Source organism: Pyrus communis, chromosome 6 (assembly GCF_041283825.1).
Source record: "Pyrus communis isolate YQ-2024b chromosome 6, ASM4128382v1, whole genome shotgun sequence".
Taxonomy (NCBI): domain Eukaryota; kingdom Viridiplantae; phylum Streptophyta; class Magnoliopsida; order Rosales; family Rosaceae; genus Pyrus; species Pyrus communis.
In genome coordinates, this window is record NC_142570.1 from 20,763,594 (window position 1) to 20,787,878 (window position 24,285).

The 24,285-nt window shown below is 42.1% G+C and overlaps 1 protein-coding gene across 2 annotated transcripts; it reads left to right on the forward strand.

The window, feature by feature from the left end:
* Positions 1-1,768: 1,768 nt before the first annotated feature.
* Positions 1,769-8,609, forward strand: LOC137710979 (uncharacterized). 2 transcript variants are annotated; one of them, XM_068450162.2, is made up of 8 exons: positions 1,769-2,002; positions 2,108-2,143; positions 3,390-3,548; positions 3,639-5,476; positions 5,556-5,670; positions 6,148-6,333; positions 6,556-6,696; positions 6,956-8,609. In XM_068450162.2, the coding sequence occupies exons 1-8, from the start codon at positions 1,862-1,864 to the stop codon at positions 8,366-8,368; spliced, it is 4,029 nt and encodes a 1,342-aa protein (XP_068306263.2). In that variant the 5' UTR covers positions 1,769-1,861; the 3' UTR covers positions 8,369-8,609. The 2 variants fall into 2 exon arrangements, with proteins under 2 accessions (XP_068306263.2, XP_088552060.1); XM_088695934.1 differs by having other exon boundaries at positions 1,796-2,002; positions 6,556-6,687.
* Positions 8,610-24,285: the final 15,676 nt, after the last annotated feature.

Here is a 24,285-nt window from a genome sequence, read left to right on the forward strand (position 1 = left end):
GACTAGAGTATACATTATCTCGAGGGCTTAGTCAAGAGTGTACACTGCCCAAATGCTCGGTTCATGGCTGGTTGAATGGCTGCTTTCCAGGACACTGCTAGAGAGGTTTTCGTTTGCCCTTGTCTTACTTCGGGACACCTCGTCTGGGGCACGATGCATCTTGGTGCACTGCAAGAATTGGTTGACCAAGGTCTTCTGTTGTGCGACGGCGCTTATCCACTCTATGACTTGTCAAGATAAGTGTTATTCTCCATTTGGGTTGGAAGAGCTTGGAAGAAATGTATCTCCTTGAGCAGTAGAAGTATGGTAGACTCTGAGCCCAAGATTTGAGTTGGGAAATATCAAATCTGCAGAAAAATGTCGATCCGAAAATTTGGAACCGGGACGGTTGAACTAATCTTGGACAGATTTGGGCTGCTTGGAAGGCCACGGGAGAAGGTTGGGCCACATAAGTGGGCTACTCGGCGAGAGCAGGCTGGGCCACGAGAGTAGGCTGGGCATGGGAACAGGTTGGGCCACGAGAGTGGGCTGCTCGGCGGAAGCAGGCTGGGCCACAGGAGTGGGCTGCTTAGCGTGCAACGCATTGGGTTTACGTTGGGTTTAGGCGGCACGGGCCGGCTCGGTTAAGGCTTGGGCCCTTGAAGGTTGAAGTGGCACGGCTTGGGCCATGGTTGTGGCGCCATGTACCTTGCCGTGGGTGGCCACCGTGGTGGTTGCCACGGTGGTGCCTCGTGGGGGTGCCGCTCTACTCACCGCTATATTGAACCTTGAAGATCACAGCAGCCTTAATCTTTGAATGTTGGAATTTTCGTTCATCGAGGTTTCCGAATCTCTCACCATTTGTAATTTTCTTTTACGTTTTATTAAAGAATTTTTAGAAAAAAAATTCCAAGAATAATAACGTATGAAAAATCTACAAATAAGCAAAAAAACAAAAAACCTTAGATACAAGAGTCTTTTATGAGCGTGTGGCTCAACTCTCAATGAAAGCACTAACTTGTGGATGCAAATTTCTTCCTCCTTGCTCTTGGACAAAATTAAACATACAAAATAAATAATACCTTAGGTCAAGGCCAAAAGCCTCAACGCCCATGATGAATGGGGATGGAGGGACTTTGGCCAAAGAATCTCCAATGCCAAAGTTAGAATTTTGAGGGAAAAGTGTTTGGAGAATTTAAAAAATTTAGCAAGAGAATTGGAATTGAATTTTGGAGAAAATTAGGTAGTATTTATAGGGGTGTGGCCGGCCCCTTTAGGAGGAGGAAGACTGGCCACTTGGTTGGCATTTTGGGTGAGGTTCATGATTTGTAGCTAATTAGGAATAATTGAATAATAAATCAATTAATTAGCTAATTAATATAATTAAAAATGAATGATTTGAGGGTTACCTTGTGAAGAGGATTTGATGAGGATAGATGAAATAAGTTTAAAAATAAATACCTACTTGTACATTTTTTACTTGCTTGAAGGCTGATTATCCACTGTTCGCGCGTAGGAATTAGGTGTGCCTCGAGAATAATTTTGTTATTTTACCTAAAAATTCACATATCACTTCGTAATTATTTTTGACTTCACATTTATAACATAATTATTATTTTTTTACTTAAATTTTTAAATTTTATCTCCAAGAATTGAAGATGGTTTTAGAAAGAAATTATTCCCTGCCAGCCACAAAGGGGCTCCTGTTTGGAAGTACACTGTCCTTTCTGATCACTAGTCAGTCACGAGCTAAGTGTCAGTCTATTGGCCAAACCGCCAAACCGAAACCAAGTGCCCCTCTGGACAGGGGAAAAAAAAAACAAAACCCAGGGCCCCAAAGTGCAGCAAAACCCCAAAAAAACAAAAACACAGACATATATATATGCTTCCATCAAGCTTCAGTGACGCAATCGAAGAACCGGATTCTTTCTTTCTTGTTCGTCTAATCTCTGAGAGAGAGAGAGAGAGAGAGAGAGAGAGTATTATGGCTCTGCCTCAGTCCGTACGATGTTCATCTTCTACGGTAAACAGTAATTTTGTTCGATTTTAATCCTATTTATTTATTTCCGAGAAGAGAAGGGAATATAATTTATAATTCAGAAGAATTCTCTTTTAATTCTGAATGCAGGAAGGGGAAGAAGGAAGAGAGGAAGACCCACTTCATGTTAGTTTCCCTTCCTCCTTTTGCTTTTTATATGATATGCATTTGGATATTACTGGCTACTTTGCACCAAATGCAATTGCCTATGAGATTTTATGTTGGATGTAATATCACCGAAGTTATTAATCTAGTTTCCACCTGATGAACGCTATCCGCTATTCGAAACATTATACATTCAAGTCTGGATGCAATGCCGTATCGTCAAGCCCTGAAATTAGAGCAAAAAGAGTAATTGTTTACATGGAAACTGAAATTAGTTCGATAACGTACTTAGTATGAATTTGTATGTGGTTTCTTCTGTGCATGAAGTTGTTTAAAGCTGGAAGCGGATGGAGTCCGGGGAAAACCAATTGTAGTTTCTATAACTTCAGTTTGTATTTCCTACTTTTCTTATTTTAGAATCATTTGAAGAGAATGTGGTTTATTATTGTTGTTATTTTGTTACTATTACTATAATTTTTCTTCCGGGTCATTGAACGATTTGAGGTATCTATCCCTGCCCTCTCTTTCAAATTTTAGGACCTAAAACAGAATGTAGTTCAGTATACTCGGCTCTCCTCAATGCTCGGGCACAGAACTGGATTTTGTCATATGTAGATAGCATCTTGCCTTTTTCTTATGGAAGAGGAGCATTTCATTTTTAAAGTGACATATTTGATCCTCTCATGATGTTCGTACTTTATGGTTTTCCCAGAGTTCCATTGTGTTCCGATCATCTTTATGCATTCCTTATTCGTTTAGATATTGCAAACAGCTCCAATAATTCATTGGTTGATGTGAATGGAGTTATTGGACAAGCTAACAGATGATAAATCTAATAATTGGCTTTACCATTTTGGAGGATCATTAATTTGTGTAATCCTTCATTAGGAAATGTTTAACCAATATAAAAGGGCTAACTAGGAAGGGTTGGAACAAGAAGATGACCATATAGTTCGTGATCACTGATCAGTACTTGCTTATGTTTTATGATTGTGTACATTACAAACCCAGACGCGGACACCAACAGATGCTTGGTCATGACTATTTTTCTCTTGTACCTTACTAATTACAATTCCATCATGGAATCAATTAGCATGCCCCAGCATTTAGTTGAAACGTGTGTGAAACAGATTGAGGGATGTTATAGTTCAGCATTCATATTGGCTGAACCAGTTACCTTTGAAGCAATCTACTTTATAGTTTTGGCATACAAATATCTGTCCAATTCTTAATATCTTATTGTATATACTTTCTACATTATTAACAGGGACAAATGATAAACAAGCTTGCTAGTGCTGTGATGAAGAAGCTCGCGAACTCAAACACCTCACAAACCCTCACACCTGAGCTAATGAGTCGTATTAAAATAAGCCTTTCTGAAGCCTACCCCGTGTTTTTCACAGCCGATCACCCCACCTATGCTGTGGTACCACTCTTTTTCCATACTAATGCTTCTTGAGTAGATTTTTGCTGACTATTCCAAATTTTTTAACTTCAGAATTTTATATTTTTGTAGATGATACAGAAGGCAGTTGCTGAGTTGAATGAGGAAGGGGGTTCGACTGAAGAAGCAGTATCAAAATTTATCAGAGAGCATTTTGACTGTTTGCCATTGGCTCATGAAAGACTCTTGAGTCATCATTTGAAGAAACTTAGCGAGAGCGGAGAAATTGTTAGTGCTTCAAAAAACTGTTATATGCTTCCGGCTCATAAAATTGATTCTTATTCTCAAAGGGAGCCTGTGGAGAAACCGAAGAGAGGTGAGCTGGGTAGGAGAATAATAAGAAGAAATGATTTTGAGCCTGAAAATCTGGCAGTAGAACGAGTTGAACTGACTGGACAACAGAGAGAACATGCATGGCAAAGTCAGGAACCATGTCAGAAAGAAGAGTTTAGTAAAGCGATTGATGATGAAGACGTTTTCCCAGAGAAACAAAATGAACTACAAGACGAATTGAATGGAAAAAATAGACAAGCGGAAATGCAAGAAGCTGCCATGGTAGTACAGAAATATAAAGTGACTGAAGAACAGGTTGAAGAGACTAAACAACGGAGAGAACATGAGCAACAGAGTCAAGAAACGAGTCTAGAAGAACAGCATGGTAAGGTGATTGACGATCAAAATGGATCTCCGGAGGAACAGCAAGATGAAGTGAATGGACAAAAAAGTAAAAACCAAATTCAAGAAGTTGCCGTGATTGTTGAAAAGCATACCAATTCAAAACAGAAAGCAACTGAGGAACAAGTTGAATTGACAGAAAAACAAAGGGAGCATGATATGCAAATTGGAGAACCCGATCTAGGAGAATATACTAAGTTGATTGACGACCAAAATGGCCTAGAGCTACAAACTGAACAGAATGAACTGAATGGACAACGAAGTCAAACTCAAATGCAAGAAGTTGCAATGACTTTTGAAAGGCAGAATAATGCAAACCAGAAATGTAAAGTGGCTGAAGAATGCGTTGAGCTGACATGTGTTGAAGTGACTGAACAGAGATCACATGGGCAACAAAGTGAAGACGCAGGTCTACTAGAACAGCATGGTGAGGTGATTGACGATCAAAGTGTATCTCCTTATGAACAGTGTGTTAAGGGGAATGGACAACAAAGTGAAAATCAAATGGAAGAAGTTCCAGTGATTGTTGAACAACAGAACACTGCAAAAGAGAAATATAAAGCAACTGAAGAACCAGTTGAAGTCACTGATAAACAGGGAGAACACAAGCAAAAAAATCCACAAGAACAGCATAATACGGTGATCGAAAGTCAAAATGGATCTTCGGATGACCTGCAAGATGAAGTGAATGGACAACAAACTCAAACCCATGTGCAAGAAATTGCAGTGATTGTTGAAAAGCAATGTATTGTGGAGCATGATGACAAAGTGAATGAAGATGAAGAATATGAATTGACTGAACAACATGGAGAACGTGGGCAGCAAAGTGAAGAAGAACAGCATAATAACATTGACTATCAAAATGGATCTCCAGAGAAACAAAATGAACAGCCAGATGATGCAGATGGACAGCAAAGTCGAATACAGATGCAAGAAATCACAGTGACTTTTGAAAAGAAGATTGATGCAGAACAGAACTATAAAGCGACTGAAGAAAAAATTCTGGCACAAGAGGATGAACAAATTGAACAACAGTGCCAAAGTAAAGAACAGCAATGGGAGATGACCACGGGACGGTTACAGATTGAAGGTATTGAAAGAGAAATTCAGTTACTAGAAGAACAAGTTGAAATAATGGAAAAGCTGACTGCACCAGAACAGCAAATTGAAATTATTTCAGAACAAAATAAGTCACAAGAGCCAATTGACTTAATATCCCAGACCATTGATTCTTGGTTAGCCATTTTCGCTATGTATTCAAAATTAGTTTTGTTATTGACTATTTTATAAGTGTCAATCTCATTTCATAAACAGCAATATGCAGGAGTTATCATCCAATAAGCAAGAGAAAGATGCAGCTATTGTGATCAATTCAAGCCCTCTTACAAGTCAAAAATTGCCCCACCATGGTTCATCACATTTGTCTGAGGTAAATGTTGAAAGTTGAAACTCTGTTGTAACGGAAATAGAATGTTGAAATGTGTATATAAATAATGCAATAATTTTCTCTTGATACAACATACTTGCGCCTGCAATGTTGTGTTTTTGTATTATTATTTATTTTTTAGCAACAAGGAATTTTGGAGAATTGTTAATGGCATGTGAGGTTGAGGAAAAGTTGTTAGAAGATCTGTCTAGTATAAGGGAGTCGTCAACCCATAGTACTAGGAAACCTATTACAGACATAGAGGAAAGATCACCGTTAATTACTAGTTCTTGTAGAAAGAGGAAATATATAGTTCGTGGTTTTTCAGCACGACAGAAATAGCAACACGATGGCCAAAGAGCAACAGTGATAATTTTTCTTTTTAACCCCTCCTTTTTGAATGCCAAATGTTAAAAATAAGCATACTTACAAATAAAATGGTACAAGCAATTTACGATCCAATTTGATGCATTCATGCAGGATGAGGAGCAGAAAGCAGAAAATGTGATTGAAGAAAATGCTGTTGAGATGGAATTAACAAAAATTGAGCAATCGTGTGAAAAACAACGGGAAACACAGGAGTGGTCTCAGCAAAGGCAACTGCTTCCTCGGCGTAAAAAACCATCTGAATCTGATTGTGGAGTGCCAAGGGCACCTAAGTTTCAGGTATCAGCCATGACATTTTCTCTTGGAACTGCATTCTTGGAGACTAGGACATATAAGTTAACAGTACACTACATTGTGATTATGGAATCTTTTATCAACTCATGTACAACATGCATCCTAGTCGTTATGCATGCAGCAAAAATAGTTGAATAGAATTTGAAAGATACCGACAAGTTATCCCTGGACTGGAACTTTTAATGTTAGTCTCATACATTCTTTCAGGATGGAGAGGAGCAGCAGGCAGAAAATGTCACGGAGCAATCGTATCGAGCACAACATCAGACAGAGGAGCAACAGAAGTTTAGGGGGCTGGGGCTTCAGGATCAAAGACCATCAGATCAACAAGGGGAAAATGCATGTCAGGTAGCAGCAACTAGAAACCTCACAATTTCTAGCTTGTTAAATTTGGCATGAATTGGAGAACGACCATGTAATTGTACATGTAATTGGACATGGAAAATCTGAATATGCATGGAAAGGCTTTATATGGGATCTTTGATGGATAATTACAAATACAAACATCGTTTTATAAGTAAATAACACTATTTACATGCATGTGTAATTGTGTATGCATGGGACAATCAATAAATTTTTTGTGACAGCAATTTCTGGCATTACCCAGGAACTTGAGCATGAGCAGCAGCCTAGGGAATGTATACAGGAAATGGGCGTGGAACTTGATTATTTGTCAGTTAAGATGTCATTTGAACCACAGAAAAATACAGATGAGCCAGGACAGCAGCGGCAGTTGCGTCCGCGGCACCGGAGGCAGTCCACGTCTGAAGTGTCAATCACACCAAACCTTCAAGAAGCTGAAAAGACTGAAGAGCTGAAGGCATCAGCAGAAAAAACAGGCCAAACACAGCAGCAGAGGCAACTGCGACCTCGAAGCAAAATGCTGTCCGAATCTGGACAAGCTGCGACTGGATCTAGGGTAGTTTTGCTACCTTCACAATCTCTGGATGAGGAGTGTACATCACTTTCAAACAGTGGAAGATCTCGAATGCAAAAATCAGGAGGGAAAAAATTATGTCAACAGAAGAATCAACATGAAAATCATTCTACCCAGCATAAGCGGTGCACACCAGAGCCAACAATAGATACCCTTGGTTCAATCCTCCTTTCCCAGAATACAGAGCTTCCCAACACTGAAGCATTTCAAGACCTAGGACCAACGGCTGTTGATGCTTTATCTCAACCTATGGATCAAAAAACAAAGAAGTTGAAGTCCAACCCAACAACAACAAAAGTTCCTGATGAGTTAGTTCTCACTTCCCAGCAGCTCGTGGAAGAACCTCATACTCCACAGCTCAAGCCAAGATCAGTGGTAGAATTTTCCACAACTATAGTAAAGCTGCAACAGCTGCGCCATATGAAACTACGCTCCCACAGTCAAATTGTTTCACAATCTGATCCGGCTGTATCCATGACAGAATCATCACTCTCACAGCACCAATGTGAGCAACCACAAGAGGAGCATCATGATGAGTTGCAGCAGCCGAAGCATCAAAAGCAGAAGCCTCCTACGCCAAAGGAAACTGTAGACTCAACCATGAGGGTTTTGTTCCCAACAGCTGACCAGCAGCCGCAAAAGCAAGAAAGAGCGAGGCCTCGTAAAGAAAAATTGGCCACAGCTGCAACCGGCGATGAATCATCTCTGCCTGATAAACGTAAGAAGCAACTGGAACAACACAAAAAACCAAAACAAGCGAGGCGTTGTATAGAAAAACTGGCTACAGCTGAAACCAGCGATGAATCCCTGCCTGATAAATGTCACAAACAGATGGAACAACCAGAAAAGCGAAAACTAGTTAGGCGTACTAAAGAAAAACTGGTCACATCTCCAACCGGCGATGAATCCCCGCCTGATAAATTTCAGAAGCAGCTGGAACATAGCCAGAAAAAGCGAAAACAAGGGAGACCCAGTAAGTTGGGTACAAAAAGCACTGTATCAGGGATGAAATTGACCTTGAAGAACCGACCATGTCAACAAAAGCATCGAGGGACGGGAAGGCCTCGAAAAGTTACTGAATGACCTAGGGAAGCAACATAGCAAGTGAAAATTTTGGTTTGCTTTTGTCACTAGCATTATAGTTCACTGGTTTCTATGATTCGTATGTTTTTATGGATTATGCAAGTGTCAGTGCTTTGTTTTTACTAAATACATTACCAAATTAACTCGGGATCCGTCTGCTTCCACGTCGATGTTTTATCGTCTGGTAGTATGCATGCAAACATTGATTGCTGAATTTAAGTAAGGGTTATTATACAAAATAGTCCATGAGATTTGCATAATCAATAAAAATGGTCCCTGAGATTGTTCACCATCCATGATTTTGGTCATTCCATTAAAAACTCTTTGGGCAATTTTCAAAGCTTCGTAACTCAATCAATTTTTAACCAAATTCGACCCATAGTACATCAAAATGAAGATAAGAAAGTGTAGAACAAGATTATACATATTTGGAAGCCCAATGAGTGCCGGAGATGGCCAGAAAGTAGCATGAAAGATGACTGGTCCGCGGGAAAACAACTCGCCGGAAACTGAGTAAACTTTAAACGTTCATAACTTCTTCAATACTCAATGAAATTGAGTGATTCAAAAACGAAAATCATACTTCTCGATGAGATGAAGAGAATGATATCTTTCTTTATTGCTAACTCGCTGTGGTTTGGCCGGAAAACTGCTTGAAAGTGGCTAACTCGAAAATGGTTAGCCATTTTTGAGCCGTTTTCCAACCAAACCATGGAGAGTTAGCCTTCAAAAAAGGTACCATTCTCTTCGCCTCGTCAAGAAGTATTATTTTCGTTTTTGAATCACTCGATTTCGTTGAGTATTGAAGAAGTTATGAACGTTTAAAGTTTACCCAGTTTCCGGCGAGTTTTCCAGTTTTCCCGCGGACCAGTCACCTTTCAAGCTATTTTCCGGCCATCTCCAACAACCATTGGGCTTCCAAATAAGTATAATCTTATTCTTCACTTTCCTATCTTCATTTTGATATATTATGGGTCAAATTTGGTTAAGAAACGATTGAGTTACAAAACTTTGAAAATTGCCCAAAATCGTTTTTAGCGGAATGACCAAAATCATGGATGGTGGACAATGACCATTTCTATTGATTTTAAATCTTAGAGACTATTTCTATTGATAATGCAAATCTCAGGAACCATTTTGTATAATAACCGTTTAAGTAATGATTGAAATATTGCACAAAGAGCAGTGGTGATGGTAAAACTATTTTATAAACAAACCAGTGTTTTAAAAGATGATCCCCGAGGCGTGCCTAGGCGGCTTTAGAGGCGGGGTGGGAGTGATAAAGCCTTTGCCTAGTGGGAGTGGGCGAGTTTTCGAGCGTTCAAATATTAGAGCTGAAATTTTAAGGTTGAGATCAGTTGTCATATAGAGAATGCTGACATTTGAAGAAATGAAGCTCAATTTGAAGCTCAGATGACAATGGTGTTGTAGACTTGTAGTATTTGGTGGTGGATTTTGATGGTGACGGTGGCAGAAATGTGTTACAGTATTTCATTTAATTTTGGAAGATGGAATCAAATTCATCAAAATTTGCAAGTCTTGTTCCTGTTTGCCACCTACAAAAAGCATAAATGCATGCATCAATTTGTTTGCCACTTGGATTGAAAATTTAGACAACCTAACTCCGTCTATTTTTCCGTTTATGCGGTATTTAATTTTTGCAATAGTGAAATACCGTTAAAAAAAATAGTCTTCATTTGACCCAGTAAGCAAAAAGCACATGAGTATACTACCGCGAGTCACTAATTACTAAAAGTGTTAATCTAATAGAATCTAAACCAATGCAAATTGGCTAGGATTGGATCGGGTCGGAGTGTAAGCTCTAATTGGGTTATATGCAATCTCATTTAAATTAAATAGGTTTCGAGTTGAATCTTAAATTCTGACTAGTAATTATTAAAAAAACAACTAACAATTCGGCAACAAAACTGCCCATGCCTGGTTGTACAAGAGAAGTCATTGATAAGATATTGAAAGTTTAACATCCCATCCCGGAATTTAAGGAACGGAAGGGCATTTTTGTAATTTCCACCTTGGGTTGAATGATATTTTGTTAATGTTGCTTTTGTAGGTCTTAAACCGTGTGCCATTAGGGCCCATTTCCTTTTTGGTTCCCCAGCCCTCTCCCCTTTCTTCATTTTTGGACCCGTGCCCTTTCTCCCTCCTCACAACTCTCAGGTCCCTCTCATCTCTTCCTCTCCTAAGTCTCTCTCTCTCTCTCTCTACACTCACCTCTCTTCTCCGAGCCACTAACCCCCAAACAAACATGACAACGACGACAACACCACCACCATCACCCTTACTCCTTGCCTCCTCTCCCTCCCCTTCTCTATGATGCACACCATCAATGACTGAGCACACCCACCACGCCGGCTAGTTCTTGGTTTCTCCGACTAGGTAAACCCTGGACCATCCAAATGACTAGTTTTGGATGTTTTAGTTGTGTTTTTTACCCTTGTACTTGGTTTGAAGGAAGATAGATGCAAAAAACTACTCAGGGAAACTTTCACAGGTTCCGAAGAATGACCCGTGGCTTCCAGGCCGTTTCCTGGCTAACTCCAGCCACCTCTCAGCCTCTCATTAGTACAAATCTCTTCCTTGTTCCTTAGGCTTCATTTGGTATTTTGCATGATAGTTTTTAGTTGGGTTTTGAGGTTGAACGGAGCTAGGAGAGCTCCGACCTTTTTCTTCCTCAAAACGGCCAACCCGGCCTGGAAACAGGTCAAACCCAATCCGCAAAACCTAAGCCGACCCAAATCGTTGGGCCAAGGAACCCAACCTAATTGTCTAGCCCAACCCAACAACCTAGAAACCTAAACCCAATTACCTAGGCCCAACCTTACGACCCAAAACCTTTGACCCAACCCAGCTGAACCAGCCCATCCCAGAACCCTGGCCAGCATGTGGGTCTACACGTGGGCCTGCGTGTGGGCGCATGTGAGCGCCTGTCTTGGCTGGCGCATGGAGCACATGTGCCTCCACCAGAGGTACTGTGACGGCGGCAGCCCCGACGACTTTTCTGGCTAATTTCCAACGACTAAAATCGGCTCGTGGCCGTCTGGGCCGCCACCTTGTGGCGGCGCATGGGATACCCGAGGTCCCCCCTCATATTTTCGACATACTGAATCCATTTTCGAAGTCCGTTTTCACAAATTCAACCGTTTTAGTATAGTTTTATTAATTGGTACCCTTATGTGCTTAGGTGCAATTGTTTATGGCGTTTCCATCCTCTCTAGTTTGCACGGCTCTTCAACGATGAAATATCGGTGAGTGGACCCTTTCTAAAATGTGTGATTTTACTATTAGAAATGCATACATGAAAAGCATGATTTAATGGCTATGTTTTATAAAACATTTATGAGTAAATGGTTTCACGCTTTTTGAATTATGATGCTTTATCGACTTTACGTTCTTTGTGGCATATATGATTGATGATTATATACATACTTAGGAACATGATTTTATGATATGACGTTTTAGTTACTGAGCTCTGTTTTGAGATAGATATATGTATGTTAGAAATATTATGTTAATGTTTTTATGTGCTTACTTAGTGGTTATTCATACGAACTGCCTACGAGTGAATGAAATCATTAATTGACTTTGGTTGAGTGATGTAGGGCCTACGAGCGAATGATACTGCCTACGGGCGAATGATATTTATATTTGGCTTTGGTCGGGCATAGGCTGGTGGCTTCGGCCGGGAGATATTTATATTGGCTTCGGCTGGGAGATGTAGTGCCTTCGGCGAATGAAGATTTTTGTGTGTGTGTGTGTGTGTGTGTGTGTGTGTGCGCCTTGTGCTGCTACTCCTACTAAGCACCCTATATACGATATATGTTTTATGAAAGGTTTTATGGCATGCTAGGGTTTTTGGAAAACCTAATACATATTATACTATTGAGTTTTCATAAACTTTAGGGGTTAAGTACGTTGTTGAATAACTGTTTCAGTATTACTTATATATCAACTTGGTCCACTCATGTTTTTGTTTTGCGCCTCCTCAGGACTTAGAATAGAGGCGTACAATCCCGACGTCAAGGCACTCCCGCATTGGCATCTTCGAGTCCTCTCGATGTAGGACCCATTCCTTTGCTCATTCAAATTTATATTTTTCCTTTTTAGTGTCTCGGATTAGTTGTATGCTCTGAACATGTTCCACAATTGCATACTCATTATAATTAAATTTACAAGTTTTATTTATGTCTGTTAATTGTTTCTAGTTGTCATGCATCATAATATGGCTTCGTCACCTTCGGGTGTCAATCAGCACGTGCCTACCCTGGTGTTTGGAAGATATCAGGGTCGGGCGTGTCAATTTGGTATCAGAGCGTGGTTTGTTCAAAGCATACTTAGGATCTTCTGTTACTGTAGTAGTGTGTCGGTCATGACGTCATTTGGATGACACGACTTTCGGATTTGGTGCCTTTCGGCGCAGTTGTGCAAACCTTTCTTTGTTTGACTTATCAACTTCTAGTTGAAATACAAGAATTTGTCTCGGGATTGTGCGTCATTGGTGATGAAATGGATTGTTAGACGAATTTCAACATCGGACTAATACTCTGCAACATGTGTTCCTTAGGAATTGTAGGCAGAGTCGATTTTACATTGAAGTGACATGAATTAGAAATCTTAGTAAGGGGAAGTTTGGTTAAGACTAGCTGAACATCCGAGATGGCGATGCCACTCTGCAACATGCGTTCTTTAGCAATTGTGGTATGAGTTGGTTAAGACCAAGTGAAGACTCGAAAATGTGATGCGACTTTACGACATGCGTTCCCTAGGAATTGTGGGCAGAGTCTTATCTACACAGGAGTGTGGTGAAACGAAAAAATCTAAGTGGTTTGAATTTGGAAGATCTGAATCGGTGATGTTACTCTACGACATGAGTTCCCTAGGAATGGCGGGCAAAGTTATATATATTTGGAAATTGTTTGAGACATTCGAAGTTCATGTTGAAGAGAGCGAGTAAGCGCTAGTTATTGCGAAGTTTAGTAAATGTTAGTTTAGTGGGATCAAATCAATGTCCTCTGACTCGTTCCCATTGAGAAAATTCGTGTGGATCCTTATAACAATTCTCAGTGGTTGTTCTATCGATAACATTCTCGCTTACACCAACTACAAAGTCAAGTTCACTAAACATCAACATGCAGCTGTATGTCAAATTCTTCAAACATTGTTTTGTTTAGATTAGATACTTTCTTTGGGAGACTCCTTTGTAGCAGACGTTTTTCTCATCAATTTCCAAAAGGGTTACGACCATTAGAAATTGAGAATCTTCTCAGGGTGTTGTGAAATATGAAATATCCTTAGTTTTGTCTCTTTCTTTCAGTGGTTCTTAACTATTCCTTGAGCTTAGCCCTATTTCCTTTTTGGCCAAGAAAGCAGTCAATTTTGTTGCGATACTAACGGTGAACGAAGTTTCTGACAATGGAGTATTGTCTCATCTGAGCGTAGTTCTTACACTTTTTGAATTCTGCGGTGGTGTATTATTAAATGTTTGGATGCACGCTGATGCAACAGGATCGAGTAACGTGTGTCCCTCTTGACGTTTGGAACTGCATGATGTGAACCATCTTATCTTTGACCTAGAGCTAGTAACGATTCTCCTTGCTGTGAAATCTGGTGACATTTTCTCTACAGTAAGAAATGTTGCGTCCTTTTTTACTGAAAAAGATGTAGTGTGTTTGCACACAGAAATAGTTGAGTTAGAGGCAGAAAAGGTGGATGGAACTCATCGGTGAGTTGATTGCACCTGTGAGTACCATCATGGTCAGGCAATTGTCGTAGCTGATGCTCTTAGTCAAAAAATCCCATGGATAGCTTACCTTTATCCGAGCTATCCATATCCCACTATCGCCTTCTCTTCGATGAATTTGTTTTACTTTGGCGTTCATCTCATGATGAGTACTGTCAACTCATATTTCAACATATGTCATGCATGCTTGCAGTATCGAATGGTACCACTAGGTTTATCCACTTTATTACGAGTATTGTAAGCATGGTTTATCGCTTAATATGTGAGGGAATATCTAATTTACTGATCAGTGAAAACGATGAGATGGAAGCCATCGGGCTTATCTCAAATTCTTTTTATTCGTGTGTAGAGATGGGAAGAAATTCCCATAGTTGTCCTTCTTAGGTTGTTGAGGATCTACTGGGGATGCGAATGGAAGGGGGCGAATGTCACCATAGATTTCTTGTACAAACCACCTAGTACACGTGGAAACCATGATGACGTTTTGGTACTTGATGGTCAACTTACTCAGCGTATTATCTACCAGTTCGCAAAGACTATAATTTTGACCACTTGGTAGAATTTTTCATCCTAGACTTTGTTTGACTGACGTCTCAATTTACATCAGTTGCGACCGTAATCCTATTTTCACCTCTTGGTCCTAGAAAGCATTATAGTCAACTTTGGGTTCATGTTTACCCTAAAACACCTGTATCATTTCCAAACCAGAGAGACTATTCAGGCGAGCCATTTAGATCCGAAAGTTTTAGCCTGGACCATCAGGCATTCAATCACCCATTAACATCCTGTTGAGAAAATCATTACCATTGGTGTTTGTATATCCCTAAGTTTATCATTATAACAAGTTGTTGTGAAAGTTGGAATGGGGAAAAAGTTTGAGTTCCCGTTTATCAGATTACTTTAGACTACCACTCAAGTCGAGTCCGCATTCAACCATCTCGACTTGCCACCATAGAATCAAGTTAAGTACCTATACGTATTCTTGCATCAAAGCTACGCATGCACTCCAATTACCATATACTTTAGATTTGTTGGACTTGTTTTCACCCTAAAATTCGTGGGTGTTCACTTAGCCTTCTCGGCATAGCTGTTCGTTAAATTCGAGAGAAATTTTTTTCAATAAATTAGCTTGCTTAGGCATTGTGAATTACATTGTTCTGGTTCTCAGTGTATCATCACTTTTGTACCTCATCGTGATGCGCATTTCACTTCTAAGTTTTGTGAAGTTTTCGTGAAGGCCTTGAGTACTAAGTTGTTTGTCCTGTATCACATTTTTATTCGTGGATTGTTAGACAGTCTGAACGAACTATCTAGACCTTGGAAGACATGTTGTGTTCTTTTGATTAGTGGTTTCTGAGTGATTAGATTTTGCACCAATCTTTTTGGAGTAGTTACGACAATAGTTTTTATTTGCAGTTTGAGTGTGGCACTATTTAAGACTTGGTATGATAGATTCTATTGGCAGGACTGGTTCGACAGTAGATTTTTGCGAATTGGTTTTTGGATGTTTGATTTTACGATTCGAGAAATTGTGTGCTTGTGTTGTTGTCGCCTTGGTGGTTGGACAAATTAGTATGTTTACACCCTTAGGAAATTACTACTTGTTTATTGACACAATAATGTGTTGTTGATATCGCGAGCGGCCAATTGTAATATCAATGACTTATTCGTTGGATTCATTAAGCAAGTGGGTAGGTAGACCAGTATACAATAGTTGTTACTATTTAGTTATTGTCAACCCAAAGACACATACCTGTTCTCGGAGTACGTGACTGTAGACATCAAAATTTCAGTGAAATGAATGTTGACCAATAATTAAAATTTCAACGCTCACGTGTCACATAAATTTTACATGTAGCGTGTGACTCAACGAAAAATCGAAATAAATTGGAAAAGTCATCAAATAGGACACGTGTCAATACCTGGCAGAAATGATTTATTTCATTTGATTATTTAAATCTAAAAAATCAAGTTTTAGAATTCTATAAATAGGAAGCCAAGGCATTCATTTTGGAGGAAGAAAGAAAGAAGGGAATTTACATCACACCAAAACCTTGAAGCCTTGAAACTCTAAAGCTCTCAAGAAAATCCCGAAGGATCAAGAAAACACTCTTCGTTCTTCGTCAAATCCTCCTTCAAGGTCAAGCCCCAACGGCCCTTGAAGAACTTCCACCGACTCAAGATCAAGCCCCGACGGCCCCTTGAAGAAAGTGTTCATCATTCATCATCCGTTCATCCTAAGATCAAGCCCTAACGGCCCTTTGGATCAACAACCTCAACAAACTCATACACCCATTCTTCAAGATCAAGCCCAACGCCCCTTGAAGATCCATTCATCAACTGTTCATCCTTAGATCAAGCCCCGACGGCCCTTTGGATCAACAACTCATCCACAAACCTACACCCTACGAAGATAGAATCAGAGGATCAAATTACAAAGAGATTGTAACCCCAAAATCATTAAACACAAAAATATTATTTTGTACACGTATTCTTGTTTCTTGTTTCAGGAATTTTTCGTGTTTACAAATTTGGCACGCCCAGTGGGACCTCTCTACCTCTCATCTCTATCCTCAAATCATCGAAAAACGCAAATGGCATCAAGAAAGGATCAAGTTGTTCCTGCAATCAAAGCAAAGAACAAGAACATCATCGCCGCAAGTGGTGATATTTCGGGCATCATAACCCGAAGTAAGGCAAGAGATCTTTTTGCCGCGGCTTCCGCCTCTGCATTAACTCTGTCAAAGGAACAAGAGCACCTGAGGTACGAGCCTGTGATCACCCTAGCCTCGCTAAAGGCATCAAGGGGGGAAAGCCCGAGGAAATACTCAGAGTCCCTACTCTCCGACGCTGATTCGAGCGGCAGTACAACCATGCAAGTCATGACCACTGGAGCAACTTCAATCGAGGAGCAGCTAGCTCAGATGAATGAAGCAATTGCAAAGCTCACACGGACTATGGAAGAGAAGGACTTGTAGATTGCCGCACTTGTCAACCAACTAGATGCGCTGCCCGACGTGAAAGTCGACCCAAATGTTGGCCTATTAAAGAAAGAAGTCGACAAAGAAGAGGAGCCACCAGCGGAGAAAGTTGAAGAGAAGCCGAAGCTAGACCAAGCAACGGCATTCATGGGATCTCTCTCTATCCAGCAGCTACAGGAGATGATCGCAAGCACTATCAAGACACAGTACGAAGGAAGCTCGCATGACTCCGTACTGTACTCAAAGCCTTACTCCAAGAAGATTGATGCTTTGAAGATGCCAAGGGGTTATCAGCCCCCAAAATTCATGCAGTTCGATGGAAAAGGCAACCCAAAGCAACATGTCGCCCATTTCATTGAAACTTGCAACAATGCTGGGACAGAGGGAGACTACCTCGTCAAACAGTTCGTGCGTTCGCTGAAAAGTAACGCTTTTGACTGGTACACTGACCTCGAACCTGAGTCTATCAACAGTTGGGACCAGCTAGAAAGGGAATTCCTCAACCGTTTCTACAGCACTCGTCGTACTGTAAGCATGCTAGAGCTGACCAGTACGAAACAGTGGAGAGATGAACCTGTCGTCAACTACATAAATAGATGGCGCTCCTTAAGTCTGGATTGCAAAGATCGGCTTTCTGAAACCTCTGCCATTGAGATGTGCGTTCAAGGCATGCACTGGGGGTTACATTACATCCTCCAAGGCATAAAACCAAGAACATTCGAAGAGCTAGCAACTTGTTCCCACGACATGGAGCTGAGTATCGCTAATCACGGGAAAAAGGAGCCGATTACTAACTTCAATAAGGATAAAGTATTCGCCCCAAATGTAGACAAGACCGGGAAGAAGCCCGCTAAGGAAGCTTTCACCGTCAACACTACCCCCATCAAGACCTCCTCAGCGCCCATCAAGATCTCCTCTAAGAAGAAAGCGAAGGAGATAAAGACAAGTGAGCCTTCTCGCACCCAAGACAGATACAAGAGCACCTTGAGAGAGTTGGAACAGAAAACGTACCCTTTTCCTGACTCTGACATGGCTGCCATGTTAGATGACTTGCTGGAAAAAAAGGAGATTGAGCTACTCGAATGCAAGCGTCCTGAAGAAATGAATTGCACAAACGATCCTAGGTACTGCAAGTACCATCGTATTGTGAGCCATCCTGTTGGCAAGTGCTTCGTTCTTAAAGAACTCATCATGAAGCTAGCACAACAAGGGCAAATTGAGCTCGACCTTGAGGACACGGCTGCAACGCATACCACTACAATTGCGTTTGGATCGTTTAATCCTGTGCCTCTCCAAACGACACCTGACCATTCCCGTGAATGCTCAAGTTGCACGGCACCTCTTACACAACCATTACTGGAGAGAAGCGACCAAGATGCACATGCTGATGATGAAGAAAGATGGATATTGGTAACCTACAAAAAGACAAGGAAACCAAGACCACGAGTCATACAGCCAAAGGTGGAACAAAGAAGAAATCACCACGGCCGCAACAATGCAAAGCCTAAAAGAAACATAAAGCATGATAAGGCGACATATGCTGGGGAACCTACGGAGCAGGAGCCACGCATTCTCGTTTCCTTGCATGAATACTTCCCGAATGACTTTTTCCAACAGTGCACTACTGTGGCCTGTCACATGGTTGAAGTAGAAATAGAAAAGCCCTCAAAAGGCAAAGCTATCGCCACTGAAGTAGAAAAGACCCTTACACCTGGAGAAGGTCTGCCAACACACTTTAGCATCGAGGAAGCGCTACCATTGCCAAAAAAGATGCGAAGAGCACTAGCAGCAGTCTTGGCAGGTCCCGACGACCACGAAGTGCAAGAAAGTAACGACGAAGGCTCGAAGCTTCAGCCACATGAATGTGCCACATGTTGTGCCACCCATGACGTAATTAACTTCACTGATGAAGACCTACTGTTGGGATCAAAGCCTCACAACCGTCCTCTCTTCGTCTCCGGGTACATAAGGGAATACAAAGTCAACCGCATGCTTGTGGATGGTGGGTTGGCCATAAACATCATGCCAAAATCAACAATGACCATAATCGGCATCAAGGTGAATGAACTATCCCTGAGCCGTCTGCTGATCCAGGGTTTTAACCAAGGAGGACAAAGGGCGATGGGCATGATCCGAGTAGAGATGACCATTGGTGAGCTCAAATCAAGCACGATATTCCACGTGATTGATGCAAGGTCTTCCTACAGCTTGCTCTTAGGAAGACCTTGGATCCACGCAAATGGGGTAGTGCCGTCTATCCTTCACCAATGCCTAAAGTTTTACCGAGAAGGAGTGAAGGTGATTCAAGGTGACACCAAGCCATTCACCGAAGCCGAATCACACTTTGCAGATGCCAAGTTCTACATGGATGAAGAGTCGGTACCCGAAGCCCTTCCGGAAGAGATCAAATCCACGGGCAGAGCAGCACCTAAAAAGCAGGAGTGGCAAGCCATGCCTAAAAAGCAAAAAGAGCAGGCCGTGCCATCTTCAAGCAAAGACGATGACGAGTTTGCTAAACCTGCAACAACCAAAGGGAGTAGGATGCCGTCAGAAGGACCGAACGCACCCATATTCCGGTATATCCCGATGTCAAGAAGAAAGAATGGTCAATCTCCATTCGAAACTAGAAAAGCCGACACACAGTGGCACACGGATAATGTGAAGTTACTCAAAACGAATGCAGTTTTGCCTCTGACACAGCTAGGGGGTGCTAAGGCCGCAAGACTACCACAAGGCTTCATAAAAGCTCTACCAAAGAAGGTGGAATCAAGCTTTCTTCCAACCAAGAGGACCGAGGAAGGTTTCGACCCTAACGCCTACAAACTCATGTCAAAGGCCGGGTACGACTTCGCTTCTTCTGCGATGGCTGGAAATAAGGTTTCAAACACTGTCAATGACGAAGAACGTAACCTCACCAAAACTCAAAAGAAGTTGAAGGAGCATGGTTACGGAGTTGACGACAACAAAGCCGGACTTGGTTTCACACCAAATGCACCTGTGACGATTTCAAACAAAGTGAAAAACACTAGCACTCAATACGTCAGCATGAGCATTGAACAAGACCAAGAAGAGCCTAAACCCTCCCCTCGGACGTCGGTCTTCGATAGGATGAGCCATTCAAGCTCTAGAACTTCAGTGCTTAATTGCATTGGTGGTCAAGACCGAACCTCTGTCTTCAAGAGGCTTAACGCGCCGACATCCCAAAGCTCTGTTTTTGAAAGGTTGTTAAAGCTTAAGAAACAAAGCAACACAGTTATCTCTCCTCTGCGACGATCAGCTTCAGAAAGATTTGAAGGTAATGAGAAGCCTTTTGGAAAGAGGAAGACAACACCAAAGGAAGAAAAACTCGATGGGTTAGGAGAAAAAGACGACGTTCGAAGCTTGATTCCTTCAAGGATGAAGCGCCAAGCAATCCTAGAGGTCGACACAAAAGGACCACACTGGCAAATCTTCATGCCAGCAAACCCAAGAGAACGGCACTGAAGATGAAATCCCTAAGAAAGATGTCACTTCTGGCTCTTTCAACTCAAAGTCTTCACCTCGACTGTTGGGGGCATGCTCCAAGTCAAGTGAAATTGAAGGATGGACTCAGGTCACTCCGAAGAAACTGCACGAGAAACATGTCTTCTCCACAAGTGCACCAATAGAAAGGAGGGAAAGCAGCTTTCGCCAACCTCCAGAACAATGTGAAAGTGTTGGAGATAGTGAAATTTCGACACAAAGATCGTCCATCCCCATCACAATGTGCGACCTCTTCCCAGAAGACTTCTTCAATTACTCGGTCAAGGCTCATTCCTATGAAGATTGCGAGGAACGCCTCTCCCAGAACACCAGACAATCCTTATGCCAACAAGCTCGAGAAGACGGCACTGAAGAGGAGATCCAAGATGTTTTCCACATCACGGTTCAAGAAGGTAAAGAAGACGAAATCCCCGAGGAAGATGTCACTGCTGCACCACCACAGCTCGAAGATGGGGGGCAAGCCACGGTCGATGATCTCAAGGAACTCAACTTAGGTACAAGCAAGGAACCAAAGCCTATCTTCTTAAGTGCATTATTAAGTACAGATGAGATAGAGGAGTATTATCAGCTGTTGTTAGAGTACAAAGACGTCTTTGCCTGGACCTACAAAGAAATGCCCGGCCTGGACCCTAACATCGTTGTTCATCATCTTGCGGTCAGGCCTGGAACACGACCGATAAAGCAAACTCAAAGACGCTATCGATCTGAGCTTATCCCACAAATCGAGGTCGAGATCGACAAGCTAATCGAAGCAGGCTTTATTCGAGAAGTGCAATACCCCAAGTGGATCTCCAACATCGTCATTGTCCTTAAGAAATCAGGACAAATACGTGTTTGTGTAGACTTCCGGGACCTCAACGATGCTTGCCCAAAGGATGACTTCCCCTTGCCAATCATTGAAATCATGGTGGATGCAACCACTGGCCATGAGGCATTATCATTCATGGATGGCTCTTCTGGGTACAATCAAATTCGCATGGCCCTCGAAGACGAGGAACTAACAGCCTTTCGTACTCCAAAAGGTATCTACTGCTACAAGGTGATGCCCTTTGGTCTAAAGAACGCTAGAGCTACGTATCAACGCGCAATGCAGAAAATCTTCAATGACATGCTACACAAAAACGTAGAATGTTACGTAGATGATGTGGTGGTTAAGACGAAGAAAAGATCAGACCACTTGAAGGATCTGCGAATAGTGTTCGAAAGGCTGCGAAAATACAACCTCAAGATGAACCCGTTAAAGTGTGCGTTTGGCGTCACCTCTGGAAAATTCCTCGGCTTCATCGTCAAGCACCGTGGTATTGAAGTAGACCAATCAAAGATCAAGGCCATTCAAAGCATGCTCGATCCAAGAAACCTGCACGAGCTGAAAAGTCTACAAGGACGGCTAGCCTTCATCAGACGCTTCATCTCCAACGTCGCAGAGCGTTGTCAACCGTTTAATCGCCTTATGAAGAAAGATGTTCCATTCGTATGGGACAAAGCATGCCATAATGCTTTTGAAAGCATAAAGAAATATTTGTCAAGTCCACCTGTCCTGGGGGCACCTGTGCCCGGGAAACCACTCATATTGTATATTACTGCTCAGGAAAGTTCAATCGGAGCACTCTTGGCGCAAGAGAATGAATCCCAAAAAGAAGGAGCACTTTACTACCTCAGTCGAACTCTCACCGGCGCTGAGTTGAACTATTCCCCAATAGAAAAGATGTGCCTCGCTTTGGTGTTTGCCATTCAGAAACTTAGACATTACATGCATGTTTACACCATCCACTTGGTTGCTAAAGCCGACCCTGTCAAATACGTTATGACTAAGCCAGTCTTGACAGGGCGACTCGCTAAATGGGATTTACTTCTTAATCAATATGAGATCATTTACGTCCCAGCTAAAGCCGTCAAGGGACAAGCGCTAGCAAACTTCCTTGCCGATCATCCAATCCCGGCTGATTGGAAAATCTCAGACGACTTGCCTGACGAGGAGGTGTTCTACATCGACATCTTCCCGACATGGACGATGTTCTTTGACGGATCCGCACGAGCAGACGGAGCGGGGGCAGGAGGAGTATTCATGTCGCCACAAAGGCAAATACTACCTTACTCCTTCCAACTGAATGAGCTATGCTCCAACAATGTTGCTGAGTACCAAGCATTGATCATCGGGCTCCAAATGGCGATCAACATGGAAATCACAGCTCTTGAGGTATATGGCGATTCCAAGCTCATAATCAATCAACTCTTAACTGAATATGAGGTGAGGAAAAATGATGTCATCCCATACTTCCGGCTAGCGACCCAACTGCTACAAAAGTTCGAAGCTGTGACACTAGAACATGTGCCAAGAAAGGAAAATCAAATGGCAGACTCTCTCGCCAATCTAGCCTCGAGTATGATACTAGGAAAAGATGAAGTTGCAGACGTGCCAATTTGCCAAAGATGGGTGATTCCGCTCGTTAATGAAATGTCACTAGATGATACAAATGTCATCTCAGTACTTCCAGTCGATGCTGAAGAGTGGAGACAGCCGCTGATCGACTACTTAGAGCACGGAAAGCTTCCAGATGATCTTAGACACCGTTCCGAAATACGTCGACGAGCACCTCGCTTCCTTTACTACAAAGGAACACTCTACCGACGCTCTTTTGAAGGAGTGCTCCTGAGATGCCTAGGTGAGGAAGAAGTTAATCAAGCCATGGAAGAAGCACATTCAGGTGTGTGTGGGGCACATCAGTCTGGACCAAAGCTACATTTCCAGCTTAAAAGAATGGGTTACTACTGGCCGAGCATGGTGAAGGACTGCCTGGAACACGCCAAAAGGTGCCAAGCCTGCCAATTCCACGCCAACTTCATACATCAATCGCCTGAACCATTACACCCTACAGTTGCTTCATGGCCGTTCGACGCATGGGGATTGGACGTTGCAGGACCAATTACGCCAAAGTCATCTGCAGGGGAAGCTTACATCCTAGCTGCAACAGATTACTTCTCCAAGTGGGCTGAAGCCATACCTTTAAGGGAAGTAAAAAAGGAAACTGTTGTTCGTTTCATCAAGGAGTATATCATCCACCGATATGAGGTGCCTCGCTACATTATCACTGACAACGGAAAGCAGTTCTCCAACCGACTTATGGACGAGCTTTGCGACAAATACAAGTTCAAGCAGCATAAGTCTTCCATGTATCATGCTCTGGCCAACGGCCTCGCGGAAGCATTCAACAAGACGCTGTGCAACCTCCTGAAAAAGGTAATCGGCCGAACAAAGAGAGACTGGCATGAAAGAATAAGTGAAGCACTTTGGGCATATACGACTACACATAGGACTCCTACCCAAGCTACACCTTATTCTCTCGTATATGGCGTAGAAGCTGTTCTACCGCTCGAAAGTCAAATTCCCTCACTAAGGATGGCTATACAAGAAGGCTTGACTGATGAAGAAAATGCAAAGTTGCACCTTCAGGAGTTGGAAGCGCTGGATGAGAGAAGGCTCGAAGCTCAACAACACTTGGAATGCTACCAAGCACGGTTATCCAAGGCATTCAACAAGAAAGTCCGCCCAAGGTCTTTCCAAGCCGGAGATCTCGTGCTGGCATTGCATAGGCCTATCATTACAACTCATAAGACAAAAAGCAAGTTCACATCAAAGTGGGATGGACCCTACGTAA

What these genes read in the sequence shown, in the direction of transcription:
- LOC137710979 (XM_068450162.2), top strand. Translation starts at nt 1,862, where the DNA reads ATGCTTCCATCAAGCTTCAGTGACGCAATCGAAGAACCGGATTCTTTC. An exon ending in TACGATGTTCATCTTCTACG is followed by an intron (nt 2,003 to 2,107) that starts GTAAACAGTAAT and finishes TTCTGAATGCAG; the next exon opens with GAAGGGGAAGAAGGAAGAGA. An exon ending in GAGAGGAAGACCCACTTCAT is followed by an intron (nt 2,144 to 3,389) that starts GTTAGTTTCCCT and finishes CATTATTAACAG; the next exon opens with GGACAAATGATAAACAAGCT.